This window comes from Gavia stellata, unplaced genomic scaffold (assembly GCF_030936135.1).
Source record: "Gavia stellata isolate bGavSte3 unplaced genomic scaffold, bGavSte3.hap2 HAP2_SCAFFOLD_71, whole genome shotgun sequence".
Taxonomy (NCBI): domain Eukaryota; kingdom Metazoa; phylum Chordata; class Aves; order Gaviiformes; family Gaviidae; genus Gavia; species Gavia stellata.
Window position 1 is genome coordinate 137,109 of NW_026776518.1, and position 26,009 is coordinate 163,117.

Genomic DNA, 26,009 nt, shown 5'->3' on the forward strand with positions numbered 1-26,009 from the left:
AGAAATGACTATAACTTCCAGCTTTTGCTGGAAGTGAACACCCAGAACCTGTTACAAGGTGAGGTGACCCCTGAGGCCTCTCCTGCCCACGCCCCTGGGGGGTCCCTCACCCTGGAGCCAGGCCTTGGGCTGACCCATGGCCTTGTGAGGAGTGGGGCCCGGCTGTTCCCCCCGCGCTGAGTTACCGGGGTGCCTCTGCCCGCCAGTGCTTCGCTGCTTTTTGTTTGTGCAGATTAGCCTTTAATCACGTCACCTAACATTCTAGGTAGTTCCCAGGCGTGCCTACAGATTTTATAGGATGATAGAAAAGCCATAGTCATACCAGCTGTAGGAATACTATTGAGTGTGTTTGCAGGTAAGAGAACATCATTATTTCTTGGTCTAGGCTTTTTTTTCTAGTTGTCTCAGTGATGAACGCTGAACCTATTGGTTTAAGTCTTTACATGCTCCTGTGTGTGAGTGTGCACAAAGCCCTGCCTTCTTCAAATAAACCTAGGGCTCTGTCAAATTGAAAAATAGTTGAAAGGCTTTCTGTTATGATTTCTTTCTTAAACCTTTGAGAGGAAAAATGTTAAGGGTGACTCTGACATATCCGACTGCCTCTTGTTAAGCTTTAGGTCTTGTTACATCCATCTGTGCTGGATCTGAGAAGCAGAAAATGTCTTCAGGGGTTTCATCTCAGATGCCCCAATTCAAAAGCCAGTTACGGGAGGCGTCTCATGAGGCCTTGCTCCACCAGCCCAGAGGACTGCTGGAAGGGAGGTGCTCCTTAAAACGAGCCATGAAGGAAAGGTGATGGAAATCCTCCTCGTGCAAAAGGTCTGTCTTATCATGAGAAGTTGTCAGGTGAACGGTGGGGATGACTTGTTCAAGGTTGACTGAGGAGAAGACCGTCAGACAGTTACAGGATTGCCCAGCTCTGTGGCTCAGGGCTGACCCCTCAGCAGCAGGTGGCCACAGCTCTCATTGCATGGCCCTGCATGGGCCTTACGCATGCATCACTGCCCTCCTGTAGTGACATTCTTCACGCTTCTGTCACCATCTCCATCAACTACTAATGGAAGTACCTCTTGGTAAAGTTAGTGTCAAGAAGTAGAAGAATCTGGTCGTTTTTCTGCCTTTTTCAGTGTGAGATGTAGTTTGGGGTATTCCTAATGAAACCTTGGGTTGTAAATTGAACAAGCCACCTCTCATGGTCATCACAGCTTTCCTCACATAGTAGAAGTGATAGTACTCATCCTCCTTGCAGAAATACCAATGTGAACAAGATCAATGGTAATAAAAGAAGTGTATCTTGAGTTCCTTTTGGCTTCCTGTGGATAAATGCCATCCTCCTGAAGGAAATCTTTTAATATCCCTCCAAATGAGGTCACAAATGGAACGGAAAGAGGAGAAAAACTCTCCTAACTAGATTTTAATCCCAGGACATGCAAGGTCAAGCTTGGCTGCTTCTCTGAACCAATGTTGAAATAAAAGGTGGGGGTTTTTTCATGAAACACTAAGTTTATCTGAAAGGTTTTGCCGCAATAATTTTTTCAAAGGCTATTAAGCTCAAGTTGTCCACAAGAAAGGTGTGGCGGAGAGGAGCTTTAGCTTTGAAAGCTGGTTGGCTGGGTTTTTTTTCTGAGGGCTACTTCTTGGTGCCGAAGTGGTTCAAGGCTTACCTGCCATGAGTTGCACCACTATCAAGTCATGAGACTTACAGAATAAACTTGCCTAAAGGAGGGAGAATTCCCTTCTTAGCTCAACATACATGGTTCAGATTAATATGTTCTTATTTCCTTCTTTCTTTCCCTAGGAATTTTCCTCTGGCAAAATTGAATGCTTCAGTGGACACTGTTTGAAATCAATGAGAAAAAACATGCCGCCCTGTTCAGACTCTAGCTTTGACAAAAGCATGGAAATATTAAGTGAAAATGTCAATTGAAGACACTTTACGAGGTATTGTATTTCTAGATGTCCAATCCCTGTTCAATTCATAGAATTAAAAGGAAAAGTGAAAGCATGCACAATGAGTCATGTCATGATAAATCTACAGCTAAAAATCTGCGGGGCAGTATGATTATGTTAATGTCAGTGTCAGTGTCTTAGAATGAGAATCACTCTTCTTAGTAAAAGTCTTCTGCTTGTATAAAAAACGTGCATCTTTTCCCAACTCTTTTGAGATCTCTCCTCCGCTTTGGTTACTGAGATGTTATTTGCACTATTGAGACTTCAAGATTAGCCGGTTAGGAAAGTTGCGTCCCTACCGAACTGTCTGCATATGGTACGCAGCAGACTTGGGATCTGAATCCTCAGTGTGGTCCACAGGCTTTTCTTTGCATGATGTGGAGCACTGGATTACAAACTTGGTCAGGTTCCCTAGTCTTGATGGGGAACAGTACAATACAAGGCTTCTATGCAATATTCTAATACAATAATTCTTTTCTTCTTTCTCTCCTCTGTTCTCTTTCTTAATGTAGGCGGTTGGCAAAGCCAAAGTCAGACCAAAAAAAAATAAGAATATAAAGAAGGTAAGTAGTGGTAACTCCCTAGGATTCCTTTTTACTCTGGTTTCTGAGAAGGATTGTGTTTGGTCACTCCATCTATTTAACTTGGCCACAAAAACTGCTGAACTTATCAACCCAAAGCAGCTGAAGTTGTGAAAATAGATAGTGAAAAGATAGTGAATTTCCTACGAGTTTTACGAAAGAGGTAGGTGAGAATAGAAGGATATGCTATTAATTCCTGTCAGGCTTGGGGAGAACACAGCTTGAATTCCAGCCTGCTCTTAGGCACTAGTGCCTGAGAATCTGTTCCTTAGCTCAGGTTTCTTTGTGACACGGATTTTCTGGAGTCTGCAGGACACAAATTAATTGAAAATCGTTCTTGCAAATAGGAGGTAATATTTGAGTTAAAAAGTAATTCAGTCATGAGGCGCACAAACCCGCTGATGTGGGGAAGGTGTCACTGAAGTTCAGTGATTCACCTTGGAACTGAATCACTGTGCTGAGTACACAAGCAGGCTTGGTGCTGTGAGGCTGCTTGCTGGCAGCTGGGAAAATGCGTTATTTCCAGCCAGCGTCCTGCCAGCCATGGATGGGCTGAACGCAGGAAGGGGCCTGAAATGCGCTTTGTGTGTAGTAATTCAAGTTCTAATTGTGCACTACTTCCTCACTGACCTCTCTTAACTGTTTTAATGATAGTGCAAGTAACAGACCCGTGGCAAAGGATGCTGTGTGGTAAATACTGGGCAGATCGTTTTTAAAGCAGGCAAGCGTTTGAGTTCTTTGCTATTTGGGAGTTTATCTTGAGACGTTTCTTATCTTCTAGAGCTTTTGTGTCAGGATGCAGAAAATGAGTGATGCATGCTTAAACAATGGACTAAAACCACGCATCTTAAGAAGAGACTTCCCACATAAATATTTTTTTAAAAAAACTATTCGATACAATTTGACATGGATGGAGTAAAAACACCTTAGAGAGAGGTATTTGTTGCTTTCGCTTTTCCAGAAAGAAGTAACTGGAATGAACTTGCTTCCTGCATGGAACAAAAGCTGCGTGTTTGTTTTCATCAGATTGGCTTCCCAGTCTATTAAAAAATTGCTCTACAAGTCATGCTTTTAGGTAGGTAGTTTAAACATAATTAATTAAAGTTGAATGCTGTGGTCATGACAATAACTTCCAATTTGGTATTTAAAGAAAAAATCAAGCCACTGCAGATTTTTTTACATTTTACTAGAGCAACGGTGAAATAAAGGGAATAATGTATTTTCTGTCTCAAAATATTTTATACATTAATGCATTGTAGTCACCAGAACACTGAAGACCGGAGCTGATGCAAAAGCTGCACAACAAGTCCATGAAGAAAACGGGGATTTGGAGGTCCGCTGAAGCTGCAGACTTCAACAAAATCGTTACACCATTACAAATCAATCTGTTTTGTTCGACAAACTTACAACAAAGTAAGTGGGTTTTTTTCATGATCTTACAAAGCTACTAAAATGAGCCTTACTAGCAAGCCTTTCTGCTATGGCATCATATTGGCTAGGGACTTTCTCCTTCTTTTGACAACAGAAAAAGGTATTGTTATTCCTGGCAGCAAGAGCTAAATGTATTCAGTGGTCAGGCTGAGACTTCCCTACGTGCCCTTACGTATACGGTACATCCGTGTGACAACTGCTGGGCTGCAGGTGCCTTCCATAGTAGAGTTCCAACAGGGTGGTGCAGCTTGGAACTTCTGGGTTGTTACTGGCAACCTCCGCTAACATTCCGTGGTCATTGATCAGGTAGGGTCTCCTCCTCTTCCTCTGCCTGCACTGGTATGTCCTGCTCGCAGGAGCAGGCAGTGCCCCTGTGCCGTAAGAAGAGCCGGCGGGGAAGACGGCTGGCCTGGCTGAACAAGGAGCTTATGCTGAGGCTCGGGGAAAAAAAGAGAACTTACCACCTCTGGAAAAAGGGGCAGGCAAGTGAAGAAGAATACAAGGACCTCGTTAGGTCATGCAGGGAGGGAATTAGGAAGGCGAAAGCCCAGCTAGAGCTCAACCTGGCCACGGTCGTGAGGGACAACAAAAAAAGCTTCTATAAATACATTAACAACAAAAAGGGGGCCAAGGAGGATCTCCATCCTCTACTGGATGCGGCGGGGAACATTGTCACGAAGGATGAGGAAAAGGCTGAGGTACTTAATGCCTTCTTCGCCTCAGTCTTTAACAGCCACACCAGGTATCCTCAGGGTATCCGTCTCCCTGAGCTGGATGACAGGGATGGAGAGCAAAATAGGCTCCCCATGATCCAGGAGGAAGCAGTTAACGACCTGCTATGCCACCTGGAGACTCATAAGTCTATGGGGCCTGATGGCATCCACCCAAGGGTGCTGAGGGAGCTGGCGGAGGAGCTTGCCAAGCCGCTCTCCATCATTTATCAACAGTCCTGGTCAACGGGGGAGGTCCCGGATGACTGGAGGCTTGCCAACGTGACGCCCATCTACAAGAAGGGTCGGAAGGAGGATCCGGGGAACTACAGGCCTGTCAGCCTGACCTCGGTGCCGGGGAAGGTTATGGAGAGGCTCATCTTGAGGGCGCTCACGGGACACGTGCAGAATACCCAAGGGATCAGGCCAAGCCAGCACGGGTTCATGAAAGGCAGGTCCTGCTTGACCAACCTGATCTCCTTCTATGACCAGGTGACCCGCCTAGTGGATGAGGGGAAGGCTGTTGATGTTGTCTACCTGGACTTCAGCAAAGCCTTTGACACTGTTCCCCACAGTATTCTCCTAGAGAAGCTGGCGGCCCGTGGTTTAGACAGGTACACTCTTCGCTGGGTAAAAAACTGGCTGGATGGCCGAGCCCAGAGAGTTGTAGTGAATGGGGTGAAATCCAGCTGGCGGCCGGTCACAAGCGGAGTCCCCCAGGGCTCAGTTTTGCGACCGGTCTTGTTTAATGTCTTCATTGATGATCTGGATGAGGGGATAGAGTGCACCCTCAGCAAGTTTGCAGACGACACCAAGTTGGGAGGGAGTGTTGATCTGCTTGAGGGTAGGAAGGCTCTGCAGAGGGATCTGGACAGGCTGGATCGATGGGCTGAGACCAACCGGATGAAGTTCAATAAGGCCAAGTGCCGGGTTCTACACTTTGGCCACAACAACCCCAGGCAATGCTACAGGCTTGGGGATGAGTGGCTGGAAAGCTCCCCCGCAGAAAAGGACCTGGGGGTGTTGATCGACACCCGGCTGAATATGAGCCAGCAGTGTGCCCAGGTGGCCAAGAAGGCCAACGGCATCCTGGCTTGTATCAGAAATGGTGTGGCCAGCAGGAGCAGGGAGGTAATCATGCCTCTGTACTCGGCGCTGGTGAGGCCGCACCTCGAATACTGTGTTCAGTTTTGGGCCCCTCACTACAAGAAAGACATGGAGGTGCTGGAGCATGTCCAGAGAAGGGCGACGAAGCTGGTGAGGGGTCTGGAACACAAGTCTTATGAGGAGCGGCTGAGGGAGCTGGGGTTGTTTAGCCTGGAGAAGAGGAGGCTGAGGGGAGACCTCATCGCTCTCTACAACTACCTGAAGGGGGGTTGCAGAGAGGTGGGTGTTGGTCTCTTCTCCCAAGTGACTAGTGACAGGACTAGAGGAAATGGCCTCAAGTTGCGCCAGGGGAGGTTCAGGCTAGATATTAGGAAAAAGTTCTTTACCGAGAGAGTAGTGAAACATTGGAATAGGCTGCCCAGGGAGGTGGTAGAGTCACCCTCCCTGGAGGTATTCAAGGAGCGTGTGGATGTGGCATTGTGGGATGTAGCTTGATGGACATGGTGCTGTGTGGTGTTGGGTGGGTTGGTTTTTGGTGTGTTGTGCCTTGTTGTTGTTGTGTGGTGGTTGGCTTAAGTGGGTTGTTTGTGTGGTTTTTTTTTTGTTTTTTTTGTTTTTTTTTCAGGTTGGACTTGATGATCTTACAGGTCTTTTCCAACCGTAGTGATTCTGTGATTCTGTGATTCTGTGAATTATTGTTAATACATTGATTTGTGTAAGGTGTGGGGCTTTGTACTTCGCAGCAAAACTGTTTAACCTGTTTTTTGGAAATAGGTGCTTGTGGCTGCTTAAGACTTCCAGGTCTGAGAGCATGTGCGGGAGGATGTATTTGGAAGGTGTTTCATGTGTAAAGAATTTGGGCACAGCCAATGTTGAAATTTGCCACTGGTGTCTCTGTTTTGGGATTGCCAGTTGCAGAGAGGTCTTCATACCAGAGCATCTTTTATGTACTTGCCCTCTAAATGAATTTTCTTAGCATCAGAACTGCCTTCACTTTTAATTAACTTTTCTTCCATGCTTATGAATGTTCTTATAATGCTTGGTTGAGTTAAGATACTGAGGAAAGTTGGATAAAGCCAAAGTGAAGTAGTCCCAGTGTTTCTGCCTGTCTGTCCATGGCTTAATTCTCTTTGTGAAGCCCAAATGGACATTGTTTTCAGAAAGGTTTGCCAAGTGTAACAGCAGTGGGATGTTTTTTCCAGCATGTATAGTCATGGAAAACCAGTACAAAACTTAGATTACAGTTAAGAGAAGAACAAGCAGCCTGTTGTCTGAGGAAGGCTGTGAACTGAAAATTACTTAATGCTATCATGCAGAACAACTTAAGTGCTATTATAAACTGCCATAATTTCTTTCTGTTGTCTTACTATGATCTTTAGAATTCTTATTTTTCTCTTGCTTAAATGGATTTTTTTTACTGTGCTCACCGAGAGGGAAAATAAACCTGAAAACAGTGTATTTTTGCAAATCTCAAATGCTTGTTCTTAAATCTATAAAAACCTTGAACATTTGATCTAATTTTTAAGTAGTGAGAGCTTGCATTCATGTATGTGCTGTGTTGACTGGTGTGGCTATTCGTAAGTGCTAAGAGTTGTTAAAGTAAACCCAGTTTAATGCCTGCAGTGACCTTTTTCCTTTATTTACTCACAGACATTAAATAGAAAACAATTTGAACACGTATTTAACTATTTAGGAAGTTTAAGCTCATTTGTAAGGTTTTCTGCATTCACTTGCCATTGTTATAAAAGCAAAAACCTTCTAGCTGCATCGTAAGTTAGAAAGCGCTTTTCTCTTTCTCCTTAATTCAAATCAGGTGTCTTCCACTAAACTTTCGGAAAGACGATTTGAAGGGAATTCACAAGGATCGAATGAAAATTGGAGCACGTCTGGCTGACGTTGATCCAATGCAAACAGATTGTTCAGTAAGTATTTTTAGTTCATTGTGTCAGTGAGATGTTTCCAGTGTTTATGAAAGCTTTCAATAACGTGCTGTCTACAGCTACCTTGGTTTACAGTTTTCTCTCAAGCAGTTTGAAAATTGCCCAGAGCATTTCCTTTGTGCTGACATACAATTTCTGATGGAACCTTATCAAGGTTGCAGCTTTCTTTAACATATAAAATGTGTTCTTTTGAATTTCTCTTTAGGTACGCTTTGATGGTGTGGGTGGTCTTTCTGATCACATTTCAGCTTTAAAAGAGATGGTCGTTTTTCCTTTGCTTTACCCAGAAGTCTTTGAGCGATTCAAAATTCAACCTCCAAGGTAACAGACATTGTTTCATAGAATCATAGAATGGTTTGGGTTGGAAGGGACCTTAAAGATCATCCAGTTCCAACCCTCTTCCATGGGCAGGGACACCTTCCACTAGAGCAGGTTGCTCAAAGCCCCATACAACCTGGCCTTGAACACTTCCAGGGTTGGGGCGTCCACAGCTTCTCTGGGCAACCTGTTCCAGTGCCTCACCACCCACATGGTGAAGAATTTCTTCCTTATAGCTGATCTGAATCCACCCTCTTTCAGTTTTAAAGCCATTACCCCTTGTCCTGTCACTACATGCCCTTGCAAAAAGTCCCTCTCCAGCTTTCCTGTAGGCCCCTTTCGGGTACTGGAAGGCTGCTCTAAGGTCTCCCCGGAGCCTTCACTTCTCCAGGCTGAACAATGCCAACTCTCTCAGCCTGTCTTCATAGGAGAGGTGCTCCAGCCCTCTGATCATCTTTGTGGCCCTCCTCTGGACTTGCGCCAACAGGTCCCTGTCCTTACGTGGGGGGCCCCAGAGCTGAACGCAGTACTCCAGGTGGGGTCTCATGAGAGTGAAGTAGAGGGGAAGAATCACCTCCCTCAACCTGCTGGTCCCCCATTTTCATGAGAATATTCAACTGAGGTATCAATATGTTTCCATGCTTCAAAATTTTCAGGAGTGTTGATGGGGTTTTTTAGCAGTAGTAAAAAGTAATTTCTTAAAAATGGATAGAATCCAGAATATATGTAGGTTCAAAGATGTACTGTGTGGGGAGAATATACTTTGAAAGTGTCTTGCCTTTAAAAGGCAGGGTTGGAGTGTTTTTGTTTTGAGTTCTACGTACAAGTCAACTTCATTAGTTTATAAGCAGGAAGAAGGAATTACCTACTGGTAGTCAACTGTAATTTGTTTCTTGGAAGTCCAGTTGTCTCTCCCACCGACTCTCTTTTTTTTCAAGTGCTCAAGTATCAAGTTTACAATTGATAGGACTTGCAACTAGAACCTTGCAGCGTTTGTTGTACTTAGTTATGAAATGAAATTATTAGAGATTTACTTGTTAGCTTTACATATTCTTGGTCAGCAAAACTCAATCATGGTATATTGAAATACGACTTTTAATCCTTTGCTTTCAGTAACTTTAAAAGTAGTACAAGGAACAACAACAAAATCTGTGTTTTGCTTCTTTATTCATTTAAATTCTTTTTGAAACAGCAGTGTATTGGCTTTTCTAGCTGATGGCTATATTTATCTGATGGCTATATTTATCTGATGGCTATATTTATATATCCCAGCTTTAGACTTCCTCCTCGTTTATCATCAGCAATGGGAGACCAAGTCCACTAACTTAAAGCTTTTTACGGGAGAATTAAATGCTTTACTATCAAATCTTGCCTTTTGTGAAAACAAGAATGAATGTGCCGTGTATCATTGAAGAATGAACTGGTGATTCATAAGTTAGCCCAGTCTTAGATTCTGTGCTGAAGTTTGTTCTTGTTTGGCTCCACTGTGCTGTAACCACCCCTGTTAGTTTGTCAGCAGTTTTGGAAGTGTTGTTCTGGGACACTACGATCATTTCTCAAGGTTCTGTACATCTGCATGATCCTCTTTATTCATGTTGTTTACTGCCTTGTTGAGTTGTGTAGGAACACAAAATTTCCATCTGGTTTGACTTTTCTCACGCTTCAGCTGTTACCGCTCTCTTACACGTGAAGTGTAAGCTAGAGAGAAGAGTTGTGTGTTGTAGGGATGAGGGTTGTAATAGGTACTTTGCCATGATGTTTTTTTCTTATGTGAATCTTTGGTATTTTTAATTGCAGAGGCTGTCTCTTCTATGGCCCTCCAGGGACTGGGAAGACACTGGTTGCTCGTGCACTTGCTAATGAATGTAGCCAAGGTGACAGGAGAATAGCCTTTTTTATGAGAAAAGGTGCCGACTGCCTGAGTAAATGGGCGGGGGAATCTGAACGGCAGCTTCGTTTATTGTTTGATCAGGTAAGGTGGAAACGTGCCACGTGTTCTGTCCGAGTTGTAACTGTAGTTTTCTGTGGTCAATATTTTTAAGAACTCACTCTTTTTTGGGTTTTGTCAGTTCCTTCCACTGAAACGGGATTGTCAGTGTTTCTTTTTTCAGTGGGTTTTTTAGGGGCTTGAAATCTTGAGATGTATTGGGAAAGATTAATAAAACAAATGAGAGAACCTCACAAAGCAACACCCCCCCCCCCAAAAAAAAAACCATCAAACAGCCACAAAAAAGGTTTCAAGAGGCAAGAGACGGTGGCTTTAGATCAGAGGGAAACAGATGCAGGCTGCAAGCATGGTCATTTAAATTCATAACAGAAGCTTGCTTCCAGAACCTGTAATTGAATGAAGTCCTGGCTCTGTTCTCGGTGGTTGCCAAATAGCTGTAAAAACTACTGGTATGATTTGTTTCCTGTCACCCAGTCTCAGTGGGTTGACATAGCTGCAGTCTTCTGTTACTCGTGCCACTTACTCCGTTAGCTCAATTAGTAGAGATCCCTGATGCTAGTTGGAAAAATCTAGCTCCAGTGACTTTCCAACCATGACGTTTTTCTCTTTAAAATTGTGCTGGTTTACTTATGTCAGTATTCCTGTGTTTTCATCCTAGGCCTACCAGATGCGACCTTCAATTATTTTCTTTGATGAGATAGATGGTCTTGCTCCTGTGCGGTCCTGTGAACAAGACGAAATCCATAGGTAGTACATTTTTTGTACCTACATAGAAGCTGCTAGATCTTTGTGAAAAGAAGACCACAACCTATTTAACTTCATGTGACACATTCATTTGTCCTGAAAACTAGTAATTCAATGCTACTAAACTTCAGATGGTTTTTAAACAATAATTGAAAACAATTCACTAAGCTTGATAGCAGCACAAGACCTGTGTTACCTTGTCTGTTTTTTTATGTCTTAAAACGAGTCTTTCAGTAAGGAGCATCTCATCAATAAAAGCTTGTCCTTTTTGAGTGGTCATTGGAGAAGGTCATGTAAAATGTAACAAAATTTACTAAACCAGTGAATGAAAATTACATTTTTCTGTTAGCTCTATTGTATCAACACTTCTGGCACTTATGGATGGGTTAGACAGCAGAGGAGAGATTGTGGTAATTGGAGCCACCAACAGGCTGGATTCTATAGATCCTGCTTTACGAAGACCCGGACGGTTTGATCGAGAGTTCCTCTTCAGCCTGCCAAATAAAGAGGTCAGAACTTAAACTCAACCCTAATGCTAATGTGGCAAAGTCCCTCTTTGTAACAAAATCACATAACAGTGCAGTATCATGGAGCAGTTAAAGTCGAAATCAGTGTTGTACAACTTGGACAAAAGAGGCATGTCTGGAGAGAGCTGCGTTGTGCTGTGGAGGGCAGACCTGGTACTGAATATATACGACTAAGATGATTTCAACAAGTAGGTAGTTCTAGAATTAATTTTGGTTTCACTGTGACCAGCCAAGAAAAGGGGATGCTGCTAGTCACTGAAATGTTTAAGTAAGGATCAATGTCTGAATTAGCTATAAATTACTGCTATCTCATCTGGAAAATGACAGAAATGGTGTGCACGCAAGAATTCCTTTTTGCTAACAACAACTTTTACCAAGGCTGGTGCTGGAGCAACTTAAGATTTTTCATTCCCAAAGTGGTTCATGTTTGCTTACTTATTTAATCCAATTAGGCACTTTCACCCTGAAGCACTCTTGCTCTCAGTTCTTGGTTTATGAATGGATAGTGGACGTACCTGTGTTGGACTGTTCCCAGGCTGGGTATCCTGGGCGTTACCTATAAGTATTTGGGGATCTGACATTCTTACTGGTACTCGTTAGCAGCGACTTGGACAAAGATGTGAAGTACACTGCACAGGTGCAGGGCTTGGGAAGCTTCTAGTTCAATGGCAATAGCTAAGCAATGAAAAAATAGGTATATAGCAACAAAAACATATTGGGGGGACGATAGTGTGCAAAACTGGAACCCTGTTTTTGCGGTTTTTCTCTGGCTACCGCTGATATTGCTTTTTCTTTTAGTAGCACTTTTTGGAAAAAGGATAAAATGCTTATTGGAGCGAAGGCCAATAAAAGTGCACTGAGCAGTGTAGTTAACACACACATTTGCCTCCAGTTTCTATCTGCTTTCAGGAACAGGAGAGGAGGTGCCATGAAATGGATATAATACACGGTTCCCTACTGTGGAAGAATTCTAGAAATCTGCCATAATTAATCTGTGTACCAGGAAATACTTAAATGAAAGTCTTGCTAAGATCAGACACGAAGACAGGCAACATTTGACATTTTCTGGATCAATGACAGGAGTTTGAGTCATAATTATTGTTCTTTGTAGTAACTGTAGCAATTTGAAAGGTAGTGCTAGGACTGTCTTCCTTGAATGAACTGGCAGAAAACCAAATTTGATGAACTAATGAGCCTGTCAGCATGAGATTTTGCTGAAGAGGAGAGAAAAAGTATTTTTATTAATGTGAGGTGGTTTTGTGTTTTGTTTTTTATTTTTAAGAGAAAACTTAGGACAAACCAAAATGCAACCATTTTGTTTCCAGGCTAGAAAAGATATTTTCAAGATTCACACACGAGACTGGACCCCTAAGCCACTGGACATGTTTCTTGAAGAGCTAGCTGAAAAATGTGTTGGTAAGTTTGAAAACAAAGTCAGTCCCTGCACGTGACTGAGTCCTAAGGAATCTGAGCTTGTACCAGGCAGCACCCGAGCTCTTGTGCCTTGCTGCAGAGTGAGGCAGCTGACACGCCTTGGGAGCAAACAAAGTTAGATGCTTCTTTTCTTGTCATTTTCTTCTTGTCTCTCAGAACATTAAAGAGCTTTGGGGCATCTTCCTCAGGACTAAAGTTCTGATTAGGAGGCCGCTTCATAAGCGCAGGGTATCAGGCTGTGAGCCACATAACAAAACTTCTCTGCAGTTCGGTAATGCTTTGGATTATCTCTTAGCCTGTTAATTTTTAGCTGCATACAAAGTCTTTCAGTGTTGCACTTTGGAAACCTTGGCCTTGACTTCTGTGTTGCCTGAGACTGACATAACATTTGATTCTTGTTTTGTTTATTAGGATACTGTGGTGCTGATATTAAATGCTTATGTGCTGAAGCTGCCCTCTGTGCTCTGCGCCGCCGCTATCCTCAAATATACAAAAGCAGTGAGAAACTGCAGTTAGATATTGCTTCTATTAAAATAACAGCGAAGGATTTTGTCATGGCTATGCAGAAGACTGTTCCAGCTTCACGGAGGGCTGTGGCTTCACCTGGGCGAGCACTATCACCTATTTCAAAACCACTGCTTGAAAACACACTAGCAAGAATTTTACAAGCCTTGCAGAGAGTATTTCCCCACGCAGAGCTTGCTCTAAAGAAGGGCCAACAGCAAGGTATAACAATAGTAGCTGGTTCTTTAAACTTCTGCCAAAGCAAAAACTTCCGATTTGTGCAATCAACGTACAGAAACCTCTCAGCCATAATGACAGTAGGATTTTATAATATGCACATGCACGCCTTTATTTCAGGAATATCGTGCATAGTTTTTATTCTGGATTCTAAACTGAAGTGCTGGATGGGAGCTGTGAATGACTCGCAATACATAGGAGAGAACTATGCATTCTCTCCTAGAGCACCCTGTTTCTCACAGTAGCTAATATCGTGTTTATCATTCATAGAGATGGATTTAAGGTTTAATGTGTGAGGCACCTCTTTCAAAATAAATGTTTAAATGGGGGGAGAGGGCATTTTTACATGAATGCTTCTAATTCCTGTGAAGAATGTCAGAACCACAATACAACTATAAGTGGTTTAAGCTAAATATTGTTACAGCTATCGTGATTTTTAACCATAGTCTCCTAATTTGAATGTTTGTGGATCACACTGTACGCCTGCACATGAGATCAGAATGTTTCAGTAACGTATACTCTGGAGCTTGGCTTGCATAGCATATGTGAGCTCACACTCCTGACTGCATCAGCCCTGACCAAGTTGTCTGTCGGTTGGTGACAGCAAATAAATTGATAAACTCGCTGCACTGCTGATTAACGGAGATCCATGAATAGTTAGTTATTATCCTAATCCCTGGAGAATATCCTGCCAGTATTACTCCCAGTAGAGCTGGTAGATTGTTTGCATTGGTGAAAGAGGCAGAAACCCACCAACAATATAAAAGCAGAGAGGCTAAGGGATTGGTAATTGCATCCCGTCTCCGTTGTTGGCCTTTCATGATCTCTTCCTTCGGGGATCTTTGAGGAGCCTTATTTAGAAGATGTGTTGGTCTGTATATTCTGACTCACTAGTCCTAGACAAAGGGAAGTCTGTGGCCACCACATTCACTTAATTTCCCCACATCCAGTGGGGGAACCTGCTCCAGAAGGAAGTGGCCTTGTTGGGTTCTTCAGGTGCCTAGGAACTACAGAAGTTCCTAATCATCTTTATTCTAAGGAAGAAACCTCCTGTTGTTTTCACCAACAGAGAGAGAATACCTTATGCAAATCATGTGATGTAGGACAGCTTTGTAGAGACTTGTGCAATCTCCTTAGATCTGTGGTAGGATAAACTCTTCAGAAAATAACATTCTGCATGTGCCCTCAAATGAAGAAATACAATATAAGGGGTCTCCAGCACTGATTTAGAAGCTGTATTAATGTGAGAGGAAGATATGGACTATTCAGGAAAGTTAACAAACCTCTCTTGTCTTTCAGACAGTTTAAATCATATTTTAAGAAATTATGCAATTGACAGTGATGAGGAATCACCATCAATCTTTGAAGATAAGCCAACTCCTGAAATGCCTGGTAGACAAAAGGAAAAATTCCTCAATTTTAGCAGGTACATATTTGTCCCTTTATGTTTGCATTATTCAGATGGCCGTGTCTGTAAACAGTTTTGGTGTGAGGGGTGGTAGCTGAAGAAGTAGAGGGGAGGGGTGTGGGGGGGTGATCAATATTTGCAAGAAGTAAGCGTGAAGATCCAGCTGGGTACTGAGGTTCTAATGGAGTACACTGCCATAACCCATCAAACTGAATGGCCCAGCCCTCTTTTCCTAAGTCAAAGTGGTCCACAGACTATTAGAATGTGTTGATTTAATCCATGGCATTCCTTGAAAGACTCAAGACCAAAGAAACGTGCTGCCTGTCCTTTTAGCTAAAAAAACCCTACAGATTCGTGTAGACATCTTTTGCCCTTCTAATTTCCAAGATTGTTAAACCAGTAGCGAATTATGTAGCAGAAACAGAACTGAGAAATGGTTTGTTAAAACACTGTGAGAAAAACTTAAACAATGTCTGCATTTTGTACCTTTAACCGACTAAGTTTATGTTAACTTTTTAACATTTTAATGTGGAAGTCATATAAGCTGACAGTTGAAAAAACAGATTATTGTCGTCACTGGTGGGTCAGTTATTTTTCTCACTTTCTATTGCTGCGCTGTCCAGAAAATCTTCTGACCTGCTGAGCTTGGTTAGGTCTCTAGATCTTTGACTTCAGCCAGCAAAGGTACAATAGTATTGTGGTGGAAAAAAACGAATGCTCTTCACCAATGTGTTTCATGCTAGTAAAGCAGGATTACTAGGAAATTAATAGACAATTCAAAGATGAAACATTAGAATGACTGAATAAAATAAATATACATCTTAATACATATTGAGTGTACTGCTGTAATTTAACCAGTCCATTTGTGTACTTCTTCAGATACAGCTAATGTGTTTCAGTGCCCACGTTAATTTTTTTCTAGAAATGTTGTTCTACTCCTTCCTTCCCACTATCTCCAGTAACTATGGCCAAATTTCAGCTAAACTAGACAGATGTAGAGATCTCACAGCTACTTAAACTCAAGACCTACTGAAAATCAGTGTCTACGGGCAGTGAGGAGATCCAGATAGGCGTGTGCTGAGAGATAGAGTTGTTATTCTCCCCCATATCGGGTTACTGATGAGTTGTCACATGTGTATTTAGCTGGACAGTCCCCCTGTATGATTTAAGAGCCGTTACTTAACCCAGCCAAAGGAACAGCAGACATGCTGGGGATTGGCAGGATTTCTTAAGGGAGGTATGGTACAAGTTTTTTAAAAAGAAAATGGGCTTTGACAGTGTTCCTGATCACAGACCAGCTTATTATTTGCTGGAACATGGAGAGTATTTACCGAAAGGGAAAAAAAAAAAGAAAGAAAGGTGTATAGGAGAAAACCTTATCATCTGTGTGCCTATTCATCACCTCATTTTTAAACTTGTTTTCTTCTTCCTGTTCCAGAAATGCTTATTACCAGCCAACATCTTGCAGGCCACGGTTCTTACTAGTTGGAGAGCCAGGATACGGGCAAGCTTCTCATTTGGCACCTGCAGTAATACATGCCCTGGAAAAGTTTCCAGTCTATACACTAGACCTATCTGTTCTGTTTGTTAGCATCACATCATCGGAAGAAACATGTGCACAGGTACCTTTTTTTCTCTTTAATCTCATAAACTAGTAAAGTAAGCAAAATTCATTGTTAATGGAGGTGCCCTGGTTTGAATGTGCTGTTAGGTTTACTTCTGTCTGAAAAGCCACTTTTCTGCTAGATCAAATGATACCAAATGAGGATGTTACATGTGGCCGTATCTTTCATTCCAAAGGAATGGAAAGTGAGGATGTTGCTAGCAGCTTGGGAAGCTGGGAGGTGCTGCTAATAAACCCCTCTTTATAGCAAGAAGTCCTCCCCATCTCGGTGGGATCCAGAAAGTTGTTTTCATTGCTGCTTAAGAATCTGTGCTCCCAGTAGATGGCTCTGCAGCAGCCTGACTGCCTGTCATGCACTTTTTGTAACCTTCATTTTCATTATATTTGTAAGGCAATCAAGCTTTTGGGGAAAAGAAGTGTTTCTTTTCTTATATATACCTATACAGCTTGTACTGCTGCAGTATATGCAGGAAAAGCGTTAAAATTCATGGAACGCTTACGTTTGTTTTTCTTATACTAGAAATTAAATATAAGCAGATTTAGTGCTGTTTTCCTTTTTACTTTTAGGCAGGAAATCCCTTTCATTGTTTGACATCACTGTATTAAAATATTTTCACCTTTAGTAGCAGCATTTGAGAGCTCTACAAGTAAGGATGGACATGTTACATGACTGGAGACTCATTTGTCACATAAGAGGAACAATTCCTTTTGTGTTATGTGATGGTTGCACCTGCGGTCATATAACTAGCATGTCTAGTCACTGCCCGGATATACCACGTGCACTTCCCATCTTGTGACAGGAACTCCCTGAATATTGATAATCTGAAAGGGTGCACGGAGAAATTTGTCATGTGAAAGGACTGTTGCCGCTTCCCTCATGTGGTAGATGCATGTCCTCTTCTGTGATCGAGGTACCATCTGTAGGCAATGGCTTGTGGTCTTCCAAAGCACGTAATCTGGTCTGATTGATAATGAGAGGCTGTGAGTGATTTAGCTATTCAGGCAGCTATTCAGACTGGTCACCTCTTATAAAATGTACGTGAAGTTATGAATTGTAACCAGGCTTCTTTCACAGTGTCAGCCCTCATCTTTTCACATAGGTCTTTGCTTGTTCAAACTGTGCTTCAGAGTGACTTGGATATGTGCGCACCCTGAATTGAAAATGGTGCAGTCAGAGTCGTGTAGTGATTTACCCAGGCTAATACATCTTGCTCAAGGGTTAGTCTTGTTTTTTCAGGCACACCACCACAGCAGCTGAGTTGTAAGGCTCTTTAGGCATTACCTTAAACCTAAGTAGTTTTGAAATCAGGCAGAGATTCAGGTCAGTTTCTGTCTGTGTAGCAATGTCCATATTTGAGTAAAGTGAAAATTTTACCTTATTGTTAAGGAGTTGTTTTTTGTTGGATTGTTTTGATGTTTTGGCTGCATGTGCTCCTATTTCATAAGACAGTTTGACTGACACGTAGTTATTTATTAGCCTGTTCTACATGGTTTAGTTTTCTTATCCAAGCTTTCATTTTACCAGTTGATGCGAGAAGCACAAAGAACAGCACCAAGTATCATTTATATTCCACATATCCATTTGTGGTGGGAGGCTGCTGGAGCTACATTGAGAGCTACTTTTACAACACTACTGCAGAACATTCCAGCATTTGCTCCAGTTTTGCTGCTTGCAACATCTGATGTGTGTCATGCAGATCTCCCAGAAGAGGTATTTCTGTTGATACTTTTCTTACTTTTTTTAGTCAGTTTTTTGTTAATTTATAAATCCTTTAAACGTTGGAGTACTGTGCACTCTTAAGCAAATTCATACTGTTATTACTCAGACACCCTAACCAGGTCTCTTAAAATTTGCTTAGACAAAACAATGCTTGAAAACATTTGCCTAAAGTGTTTTCTGAGTAAAGAGATTGACTTTGACCCAACTTTTTCCCCCTTCTCACACACTCATGCTCATTAGACAGACATAAACATTTACTTCAGACAATAATTCCAGTGACTTCAAGATTGTTAGGTATGTACTTAGTCAAGAATATACGGTGCTTGAAATGTACATGGGAAAAAGATACTTTTACTGAAAAGTGAAAGATAGTTTTACAGAGAAAGTACGATGGTCACACTCTTAATGATGGAATGTAATTTCAAATTTAAATTCTTTATTAAAAATTTCAATTTCTTTCTTCATATCAGTGAAAGCTTTACAAATCAGAAAGCTAAGTTCCAACTTCTGTTTAAGTAACTTGGAAATCTATTTTTAGTTGTATTTCTTAACAAAATTCAGTAAGAGTACGTGCTTAGCTTTCTAGGTATCTGAGAGTGTGCATTAAAGGAAGGTGTTCAAAATGTGAATATGCTGCTCTGATTATTTTGTCTCATTTACTGGGGGGGAGAGAGGGGGTTGCCTAGATGTGTTTATCATCAAACGCTTTGAAAGGGCTTAACTTTCTACAGAAATTCTTCTACGGTTAATAAATTCTTTCTAAAATAAGTATTGAAATTCCTTCCATACTTTCTGGTAGTAGAGATTGAAAAATGGAGTAAAACTTGGAAGTGTGCAGCTTTAGACACCTCATTTAAATTAATTTAAAAAAAACCCACAGCACCTTACCAAAAAAGCCCACACTTGTCTCCTGAATCCTGCCTGTTCCTTCGATAGCTGCCATAAAGATTCAAACTAAAGGACAGCAAGGCAGGTAAATACAAAATAAGCAGTCTAGGAGGTGCTGAATGTCAGCACTTTATCAGTGTATCATAGGGTCCCTTCACTGAGCTTTAACTCTAGAGGTGTTCTTTAGAGAAGATACTTTAATTTGCCATGCTAACCTATGAAAATCCAGCCTTTTAAGGCCAAGAAGATACCTTTTCACAGTTTGTCTTATCAAGGTGATTATTCGGTTTAATTTGGAAAGGCACTCATCTTTTTGGAACAGAACATGAATTTGTGTGACCTTACATCTGAAATATCTTTTCTCCTCATGCTTTAGATAAAAGAATTGTTTATTAATGATGATGAAGTGTTCAAAATCCAGTTGCCTAATGAGGAAGAAAGAAGAACATTTTTTGAGGACTTAATTGTAAATCAAACTGCTAAACCTCCTGCATCAAAAACTAAGACAGGTGAGGATATTCTACATCGAAAACTTTGCTAACTGTAAGTTAACAGCTCTACAGCATTTGCTTTGGTGGTAATTTTCTATCAATAATTTTTCATAGGCTTGTATTTGAGTACCGTAAATTGACTAAAAGTTTCTGATTCTTTTAAGCTTGGCAGACATTGGAAGTACTGCCTGTAGCACCACCGCCTAAGCCTCCACAGCTGACAGAGGAAGAAATAAGACAGCTGGAGGAGCAGGAGGAGGATATATTGCGTGAACTGAGGATTTTCTTAAGGGATGTGACTCGTAGACTTGCCGGTGACAGACGTTTCAGAGCATTTACAAAGCCTGTCGACCCAGAGGAGGTAAATTAGTGTTGATCTGTAATACCATTTTATCTGGGTGTATTCATAATTTCTGCGTGTTTATATTTCTCAGTTTGTGTGCTCTTTATAGGAAGGTTTGTCTTTGTTTTTAGGACTGTACTATTCTGATTTTTCAAGAAGCAGGAAGTTTGCTTTTACTTTTGCTGACTCCTTGAGGCCCTCAAATGTCTGTTATTTGAGTTTCACTGAAAGCCCCGGGTTCCTTCTGCAATGCCTTCAGAACTTTAGAATATTTCAGTTGGAAGGGACCTATAACGATCATCTAGAGCGACTGCCAGTTAGACCAACTGCCAGTTAGACCAACTGCCAACACAGTTCACTCATGAAAAGGCTTTGACATGTAGGCATGTTACAGCACTGAAAAGCAGAGAGATCTCTTTCTTTATAATTATAAACAGTATCTATAGGACTGTTTTAATAAAGCCTAAAGCTCTTTAATTGACTGTCAGTAGTTTCTGTGAGAACAGGAGTAAGAACAGCAGTTTTTAAAATAAATTCCAAGATTCTATTCTCTGTTTCATCTGGGGCTCCTCCGTATAAGATCAACCATAAGGGCTGTGTGGTTTCTTCTTCTTCCCATACGCTTCTGTCTTTTTTTTTTCTCATGTAATGTATTGAATAAGTCTAAGCCAGGGGCATATACTTCGAAGTCAGCTGTCGTTTTAATAGAGCTTTGCATTTCAGCAAAGTCCTGTTCCCCTAAACATCCACTGACTTGTCTTTCCCTTTACTTCTAGTTTCTGAGATGTAAATAACCTAAACAAACCTAGATGTCCTCATCTCTACTAGTCATTAGGCTCCTTTTATGGTCTGAGTAAAGAAATCGGCACCTCTCGGTCCAGTTATCTCATGCAAAAGTAGATGCCTAGGACAGATACTTCAAAGGTGCATTCCTGCACCTTTTTCTTCCCGCCAACAACAAAGAGAATCTCGGGTGACTCTACTGAGAAAGCTTTCTTTGCTGTGATTTTCTGAAGCGAAGTGAAATGAATCCCACTCTGGGTGTCTGCTCCCTTCTCTGCCCCACACGTGCTTCTGACCTCCCTGCTTCTTGTTTTTCCCTCTTCTGGTCTGTCTCTTCAAAGCCAGTTGAAATAGCCCTTCTATTTTCAAGCAACTAACTGGTTAATTTCCATATCTTTGGATGTGTCATAAATATTTGGGGTTTTGAAGAAGTCCTTTATTTTACGTTATTAAAATAATTAATGTTGGTAGATACTGTGTTAAATCTCTGAACACGCATATTTCATTTGTAGGTACCTGATTATGACGCAGTTATTAAACAGCCCATGGACCTTTCGGCAGTTCTCTCGAAGATTGACTTGCACCAGTACCTAACTGCAGGAGATTTTCTAAAAGACATCGATCTAATCTGCAGCAATGCTTTACAGTACAACCCAGATAAAGACCCTGGAGGTGAGAATGTGTTTTTATCCCTCATTTGGAAAAATTAAAAATGTATAAATTGATAAACGTCATCTGTGGACAGTAGACTTGGAATTAGATCATTTTAAACATCCACAGAGAGCATTTCTTGCCAGGATGTAAATGTTGGAGCATTAAACTACTTGGACAAGAAATTGTGATAGAAGTGTTGATCAGTAACTAGTGCTTTTGCTTTAATGATTAACTTTTATGTTGTTATGCTGAAAATATTCACTGAGATAACCCTTCAGAACCTATCTATGAAAAGAGCAAAATCTTTCGATAAGTAATCAAAAGAAAGGATTTCATCGGCTGGTAGAAAAGACTCAGTTCTGACTGTAAAATTTCAGATCGTCTCATTAGGCACAGAGCTTGTGCTTTGAGAGATACTGCATATGCCATCGTGAGAGAGGAAATGGATGAAGATTTTGAACAACGCTGTAAAGAAATTCAAGAATCTCGCAAGAAAAGAGGTATGGTTTTTGATGCTAATGATTTTAAGACTTGTCTCGGTATTTGTAACCAACAATGCAAGACACAATTCTTTGCTATCTGTTCTTTATTGCAAGGTTGTAGCTCTTCAAAGTATGCTCCGCCTTACTACCGTGTAATGCCAAAGCAGAACTATGTTCCTGGCTGTGAGAAAACAGACCCAAAGTGTAACGAAAAGATGAAGATGCCAGCAGCGCCTGTAGATTCCAGTACACCGTGCTCTGAAGGCAAGTTGCATTTTATTCAGACTTTCTTGGAGAAGGTGCTAAAGTCACTGATACCTTCTCTGGTTTTGTGACATAACAGGTTTCTGTGATGCCTGGTTCTTCGTGCCAGAGGCGTTCAGTGTTTTTAATTTGCTTCAAAACGTGAGATAAATCCAGAGGTCATTCATTCGATAGAGTTATGAAGTTCAAGTACAGTGGATGGTTTACATTGTAAGACACTGGACTTGATGATCCAACTGACATTTAACGGCTCCTAAATTGCTCTCTCTTGAAGTCAAAAATGTTGTACATGGCAGTTTCTGAATACTCAACTAGCTTTTAGTTATGAGAAACAGTATTTTTCCCTTCCCTGCCCTCAAATGCTAAAATCTATGCCACCTCTTAGTGTGATTTCCAGCTGAAGGGGGAAAGGGCAGAAAAATAGGGGAGCAATAATAATAGATATGTAAAGGAAAGACAATTATTTCCTCACTTTTCCTGTGAAAAGGACATGAAGGAACAAAGGGACTTGGGTCTCTTTCGGCTAAAACGCATGACATGGTGTGAACTTGCCTGGTCTCCATAACAGGACTAGGAATTTTGCCATTGACTTCACCCATGCGCTTTGTGCAGTACTCCGTCGATACAAAGAACGGTGGGTTTTTCTGGAAGGCAAAAATGCTAAGTTTGTTTTAAACAAGGTTAACAGAAAGCGTGTGAGGTGTAAGTCTTCACAGGCAAATTTTTCTCCAGCAAATATTCCCTTAAAATTGTCTCTTTAACTCTGCCCAACATGTGTTTAGCTTCTGAAGTTTACAGCTTTATAACCGATTTGAAGAAGGGCTCGTCTCCAAATGCTTTTCTGTTCATCTATATTAGTTCACGTAGTAAGACAGTAAGCAACTTCACCTAATAACTTTGCTTTCTGGTCATACTTCCTATCTAAAGTATGAATTTTCTGCTCATAAAATCTTGAGGCTGATGGTTTTGTGAGTGAAATTCTGTAGCTGGCTTTTTAAAATCTAATAGCAAATTGACCTCATTGACTTGCAACTCTTTCTCTAGACATATGTAGGGAGACAGACAATGTTACCTGAGCTCCTTTGATAATTTTCCTTGTAAGTCAAGTAAGATGAGGATGCTGGATTTTGAAGGAAGAACTGTTTTGGTAATGTTTTGGCTTACTTTTTCTGATATCTCTTTGTAGAGATGTCAAAAAGGAAACGCAGAAAGAACAAAGCGTCTTCAAGTATCGCAGCAAAGAGGAGGAAATTTTAGTTCAATAAAGAGAATAAAGTTCCAGAAGACCAAAATGAAGCAGAGAGTGCGGAAGAGTCTCCAGAAGAACATGTTTCTAACATGGATTGCACGGAAGTTGAGTCCACACAGGATTCTTCTATGGAAGAAAATGGAAGCGTACGTCAAGAACGACAGAAAAATGGGCATGAAAATAAATGTGGGTCAGAAAACGAAAGAGAGAGGGTTCTTCTTGTGGCTAAATCTGCTTCTGAAAAGAAGAGTGTCATGCTTTCTGAACATTCAGACCTAAGAGAGGACAGTGAAATGCCAGATTGCCAAATAGCAGAAAGTTCTGAAGACGGAGATTCAAATGGTAAGTGAAAGGTCAAACAGGTCCTTTAGCTCCTTTTTCTTCCTGAGGAGGATTACACTATTTATTAGGTTTTAGCCTTCTTTAATTCCATTCTGCTGTTTCTGTTGCATCTCTCTAAAATCAGCACACAGTGTTTCTTGCATAATGGTGCTGCCCCTCTAGTTATAGCAGCCAAACTCATGTTTTTCTGCAGCTGCTGTTCTTTTGATTCTGAAGTTTGTTTTTCCAAATGGTACCTAATTGAAAAACAGTCATTGACTTTCTTTTATTGTATGAGTAGTGTTCCACTAAGGAGCAGCGTAAGTTAAAAAGCTGTACTTCAAGCAATGTGGACCCAGAGTCACATGTGGAAAAGAAGACTTCTGTCCTAATGTTTGCAATGCAGGATGTGTTTCCTAACCTAAATTACTTTGGAGTTTTACCGTGCAGTGCTGTAATGGCAACGTGACTCTATTTTTTTTCCTGTTTTTACCCTGCCTTTTTCTCTAGTGCTTTTCTGTGTGCCTGAATTTCTAATTTTTATGGAGCACTGGCTTTTGCCAGGAAGAAAGTAAAAGTCAAGCATTTCTCAGTGAAAAAATGGTAATGGGTCTGCCTCTGTCATTGCAGAGAGAGAGTGTATTCCAGGCACAGGACACTTCACTGATACTGTATTCCCGATAAACAGGCCGGTGGCCGCCGGCGTCTCCTCGCCCTTCGGCCAGGCGAGGTGCCGGCGCGCAGCGGTTGCGCAGGTTGGGAGTTCTCGGGTGGCAGGGACGCCCTCACAGCCCGCTCCTTCGCCGCCAAACTTCGGCTCCGCGCTAGACCGTCCCGCCACGCACCCAGACGGCTTTTAAAGACAGCGTCGTCTCTAGCCCCGTGAAGGGTTTTTCTCCGACGCCAGCCCCGAGTTTCTCTCAGGCGCCCTGAGCTGTCGCTGAGGGAGGACATGGCCGCAGGGTCCAGAGCCCCAAACCAGGGGCGAGTGAGCACAAAGTGACGGCTCTGAGGGAAAAACCCCACGCCACACCACCCCCCCCCCCTTTTTTTTTTTGTTTAGTTACAGAACTTGGAGAACGGGGACCTTTTCCTTTAGTACATAACCTAGCTATTGAGGCAATATTTAGTTTTGACTCCCGCTGCCTACTTGTCAAAAGCGTTGCGTTTCTACATACTATTTCTTTGATTGCTGCTTGCCATTTTGGTTCAGACACTAGAATACGACTGTTTCCCTGAGGAAGAAAAATAAAGGTGTGCCTTGTGGGAACCGTTAACAGTTGGTCATGGAAGCTCAAGATACACAGAGCTACAATTTTTTTAAAAAACTGTATAGGTACAGTATCCTGTCGAGACTACTGCCAGGAAAGAGTTTGGTCAAAGCTTTGAAAAGCAAAAGATTTGATCGCAGGAATGTTTCTGGTTCCTCGTTTGCACACTGTCACTCCTGTTCAGTTTTTCAAACAGTCATCTTGGGGAACGTGGTCAGCAAACCACCCCCACAGTCCCATTGAAAATGGCTGTCAGCAGTCAAGGTGGAGATGAAGTTGAGGAAAATTACGTTAATTCCTTTATTACCTTTCCAATGTAATACGTTACATTAAAATGTAAATTTTCAATATAATTTTTCATCCTCCTGTGCTTGCCTTGGCCACATAACCAATACACCTAGAGTGGGGTGTAGCTAGCTACACCTAGCTCATGTACAGTTCTTATTTTAAAGTCTTAAGGCTCATGCTGTTTTTCAAGTGTAACATTGTTAATGATCAAAATTATTCTGTGCTTAAAATAGAGCAGACAAAACCCCCCAAAAAGGTGATTCATTTTTTATTAACACCCATCCAAACAATACAGATAAAAGAAAAAATTCTGCATAGTACACAGATGTTGGCACAAACACACTAGAAAGAAACAAACAAAGGAAACTAAAACATGTGTAAGAAACTAAGCACGGAGGGATTGCACAGTTAGGCATTCAGTGTCACCAGACGTTGTGTGTGTGAGGTGACATAACAGCAATGTATCATGCCACATACTTTATCACAGCTGATATAAACTTTTATTCTCATAAACTTACACTTTGCCTATCCTCAATTTTTTAAAAAATAGCTGTCAAATTAACAGAGACATTTTCTCTGCTGGTTTGAAGAGGCATACATCTTCAAAACGGGGTACTGCTTTGCTTTTACTTAAACATACTTATCACTAACAATATATTCACTTTTATGTAATAAACAGATGTAATTCTCCCCAGGTAACTAGAAAACTATTTACAGTTTAATTCAACTACAAGCCACCTGACCTGTAACTAACAATTCATATTAAAATGCAATTCTCTGGTATCAAGAAGA

At 41.5% G+C, this 26,009-nt stretch overlaps 1 protein-coding gene across 1 annotated transcript; it reads left to right on the forward strand.

Moving 5' to 3' along the window:
• Nucleotides 1-781: 781 nt before the first annotated feature.
• On the forward strand, nucleotides 782-24,518 carry LOC132321071 (ATPase family AAA domain-containing protein 2-like). Its single transcript, XM_059834663.1, has 18 exons — nucleotides 782-792; nucleotides 7,593-7,701; nucleotides 7,925-8,040; nucleotides 9,835-10,009; nucleotides 10,644-10,732; nucleotides 11,079-11,238; nucleotides 12,582-12,672; nucleotides 13,102-13,511; nucleotides 14,850-14,857; nucleotides 16,278-16,461; nucleotides 17,989-18,174; nucleotides 19,448-19,580; nucleotides 19,727-19,923; nucleotides 21,201-21,360; nucleotides 21,720-21,842; nucleotides 21,939-22,088; nucleotides 22,657-22,722; nucleotides 24,289-24,518. The coding sequence occupies exons 1-18, from the start codon at nucleotides 782-784 to the stop codon at nucleotides 24,516-24,518; spliced, it is 2,598 nt and encodes an 865-aa protein (XP_059690646.1).
• Nucleotides 24,519-26,009: the final 1,491 nt, after the last annotated feature.

Bases quoted from the DNA above. Each gene is read 5' to 3' on its own strand.
- LOC132321071 (XM_059834663.1), top strand. The intron at 11,239-12,581 runs GTCAGAACTTAA...TTTTGTTTCCAG, and splicing joins TCAGCCTGCCAAATAAAGAG to GCTAGAAAAGATATTTTCAA. The intron at 12,673-13,101 runs GTAAGTTTGAAA...TTTGTTTATTAG, and splicing joins GCTAGCTGAAAAATGTGTTG to GATACTGTGGTGCTGATATT.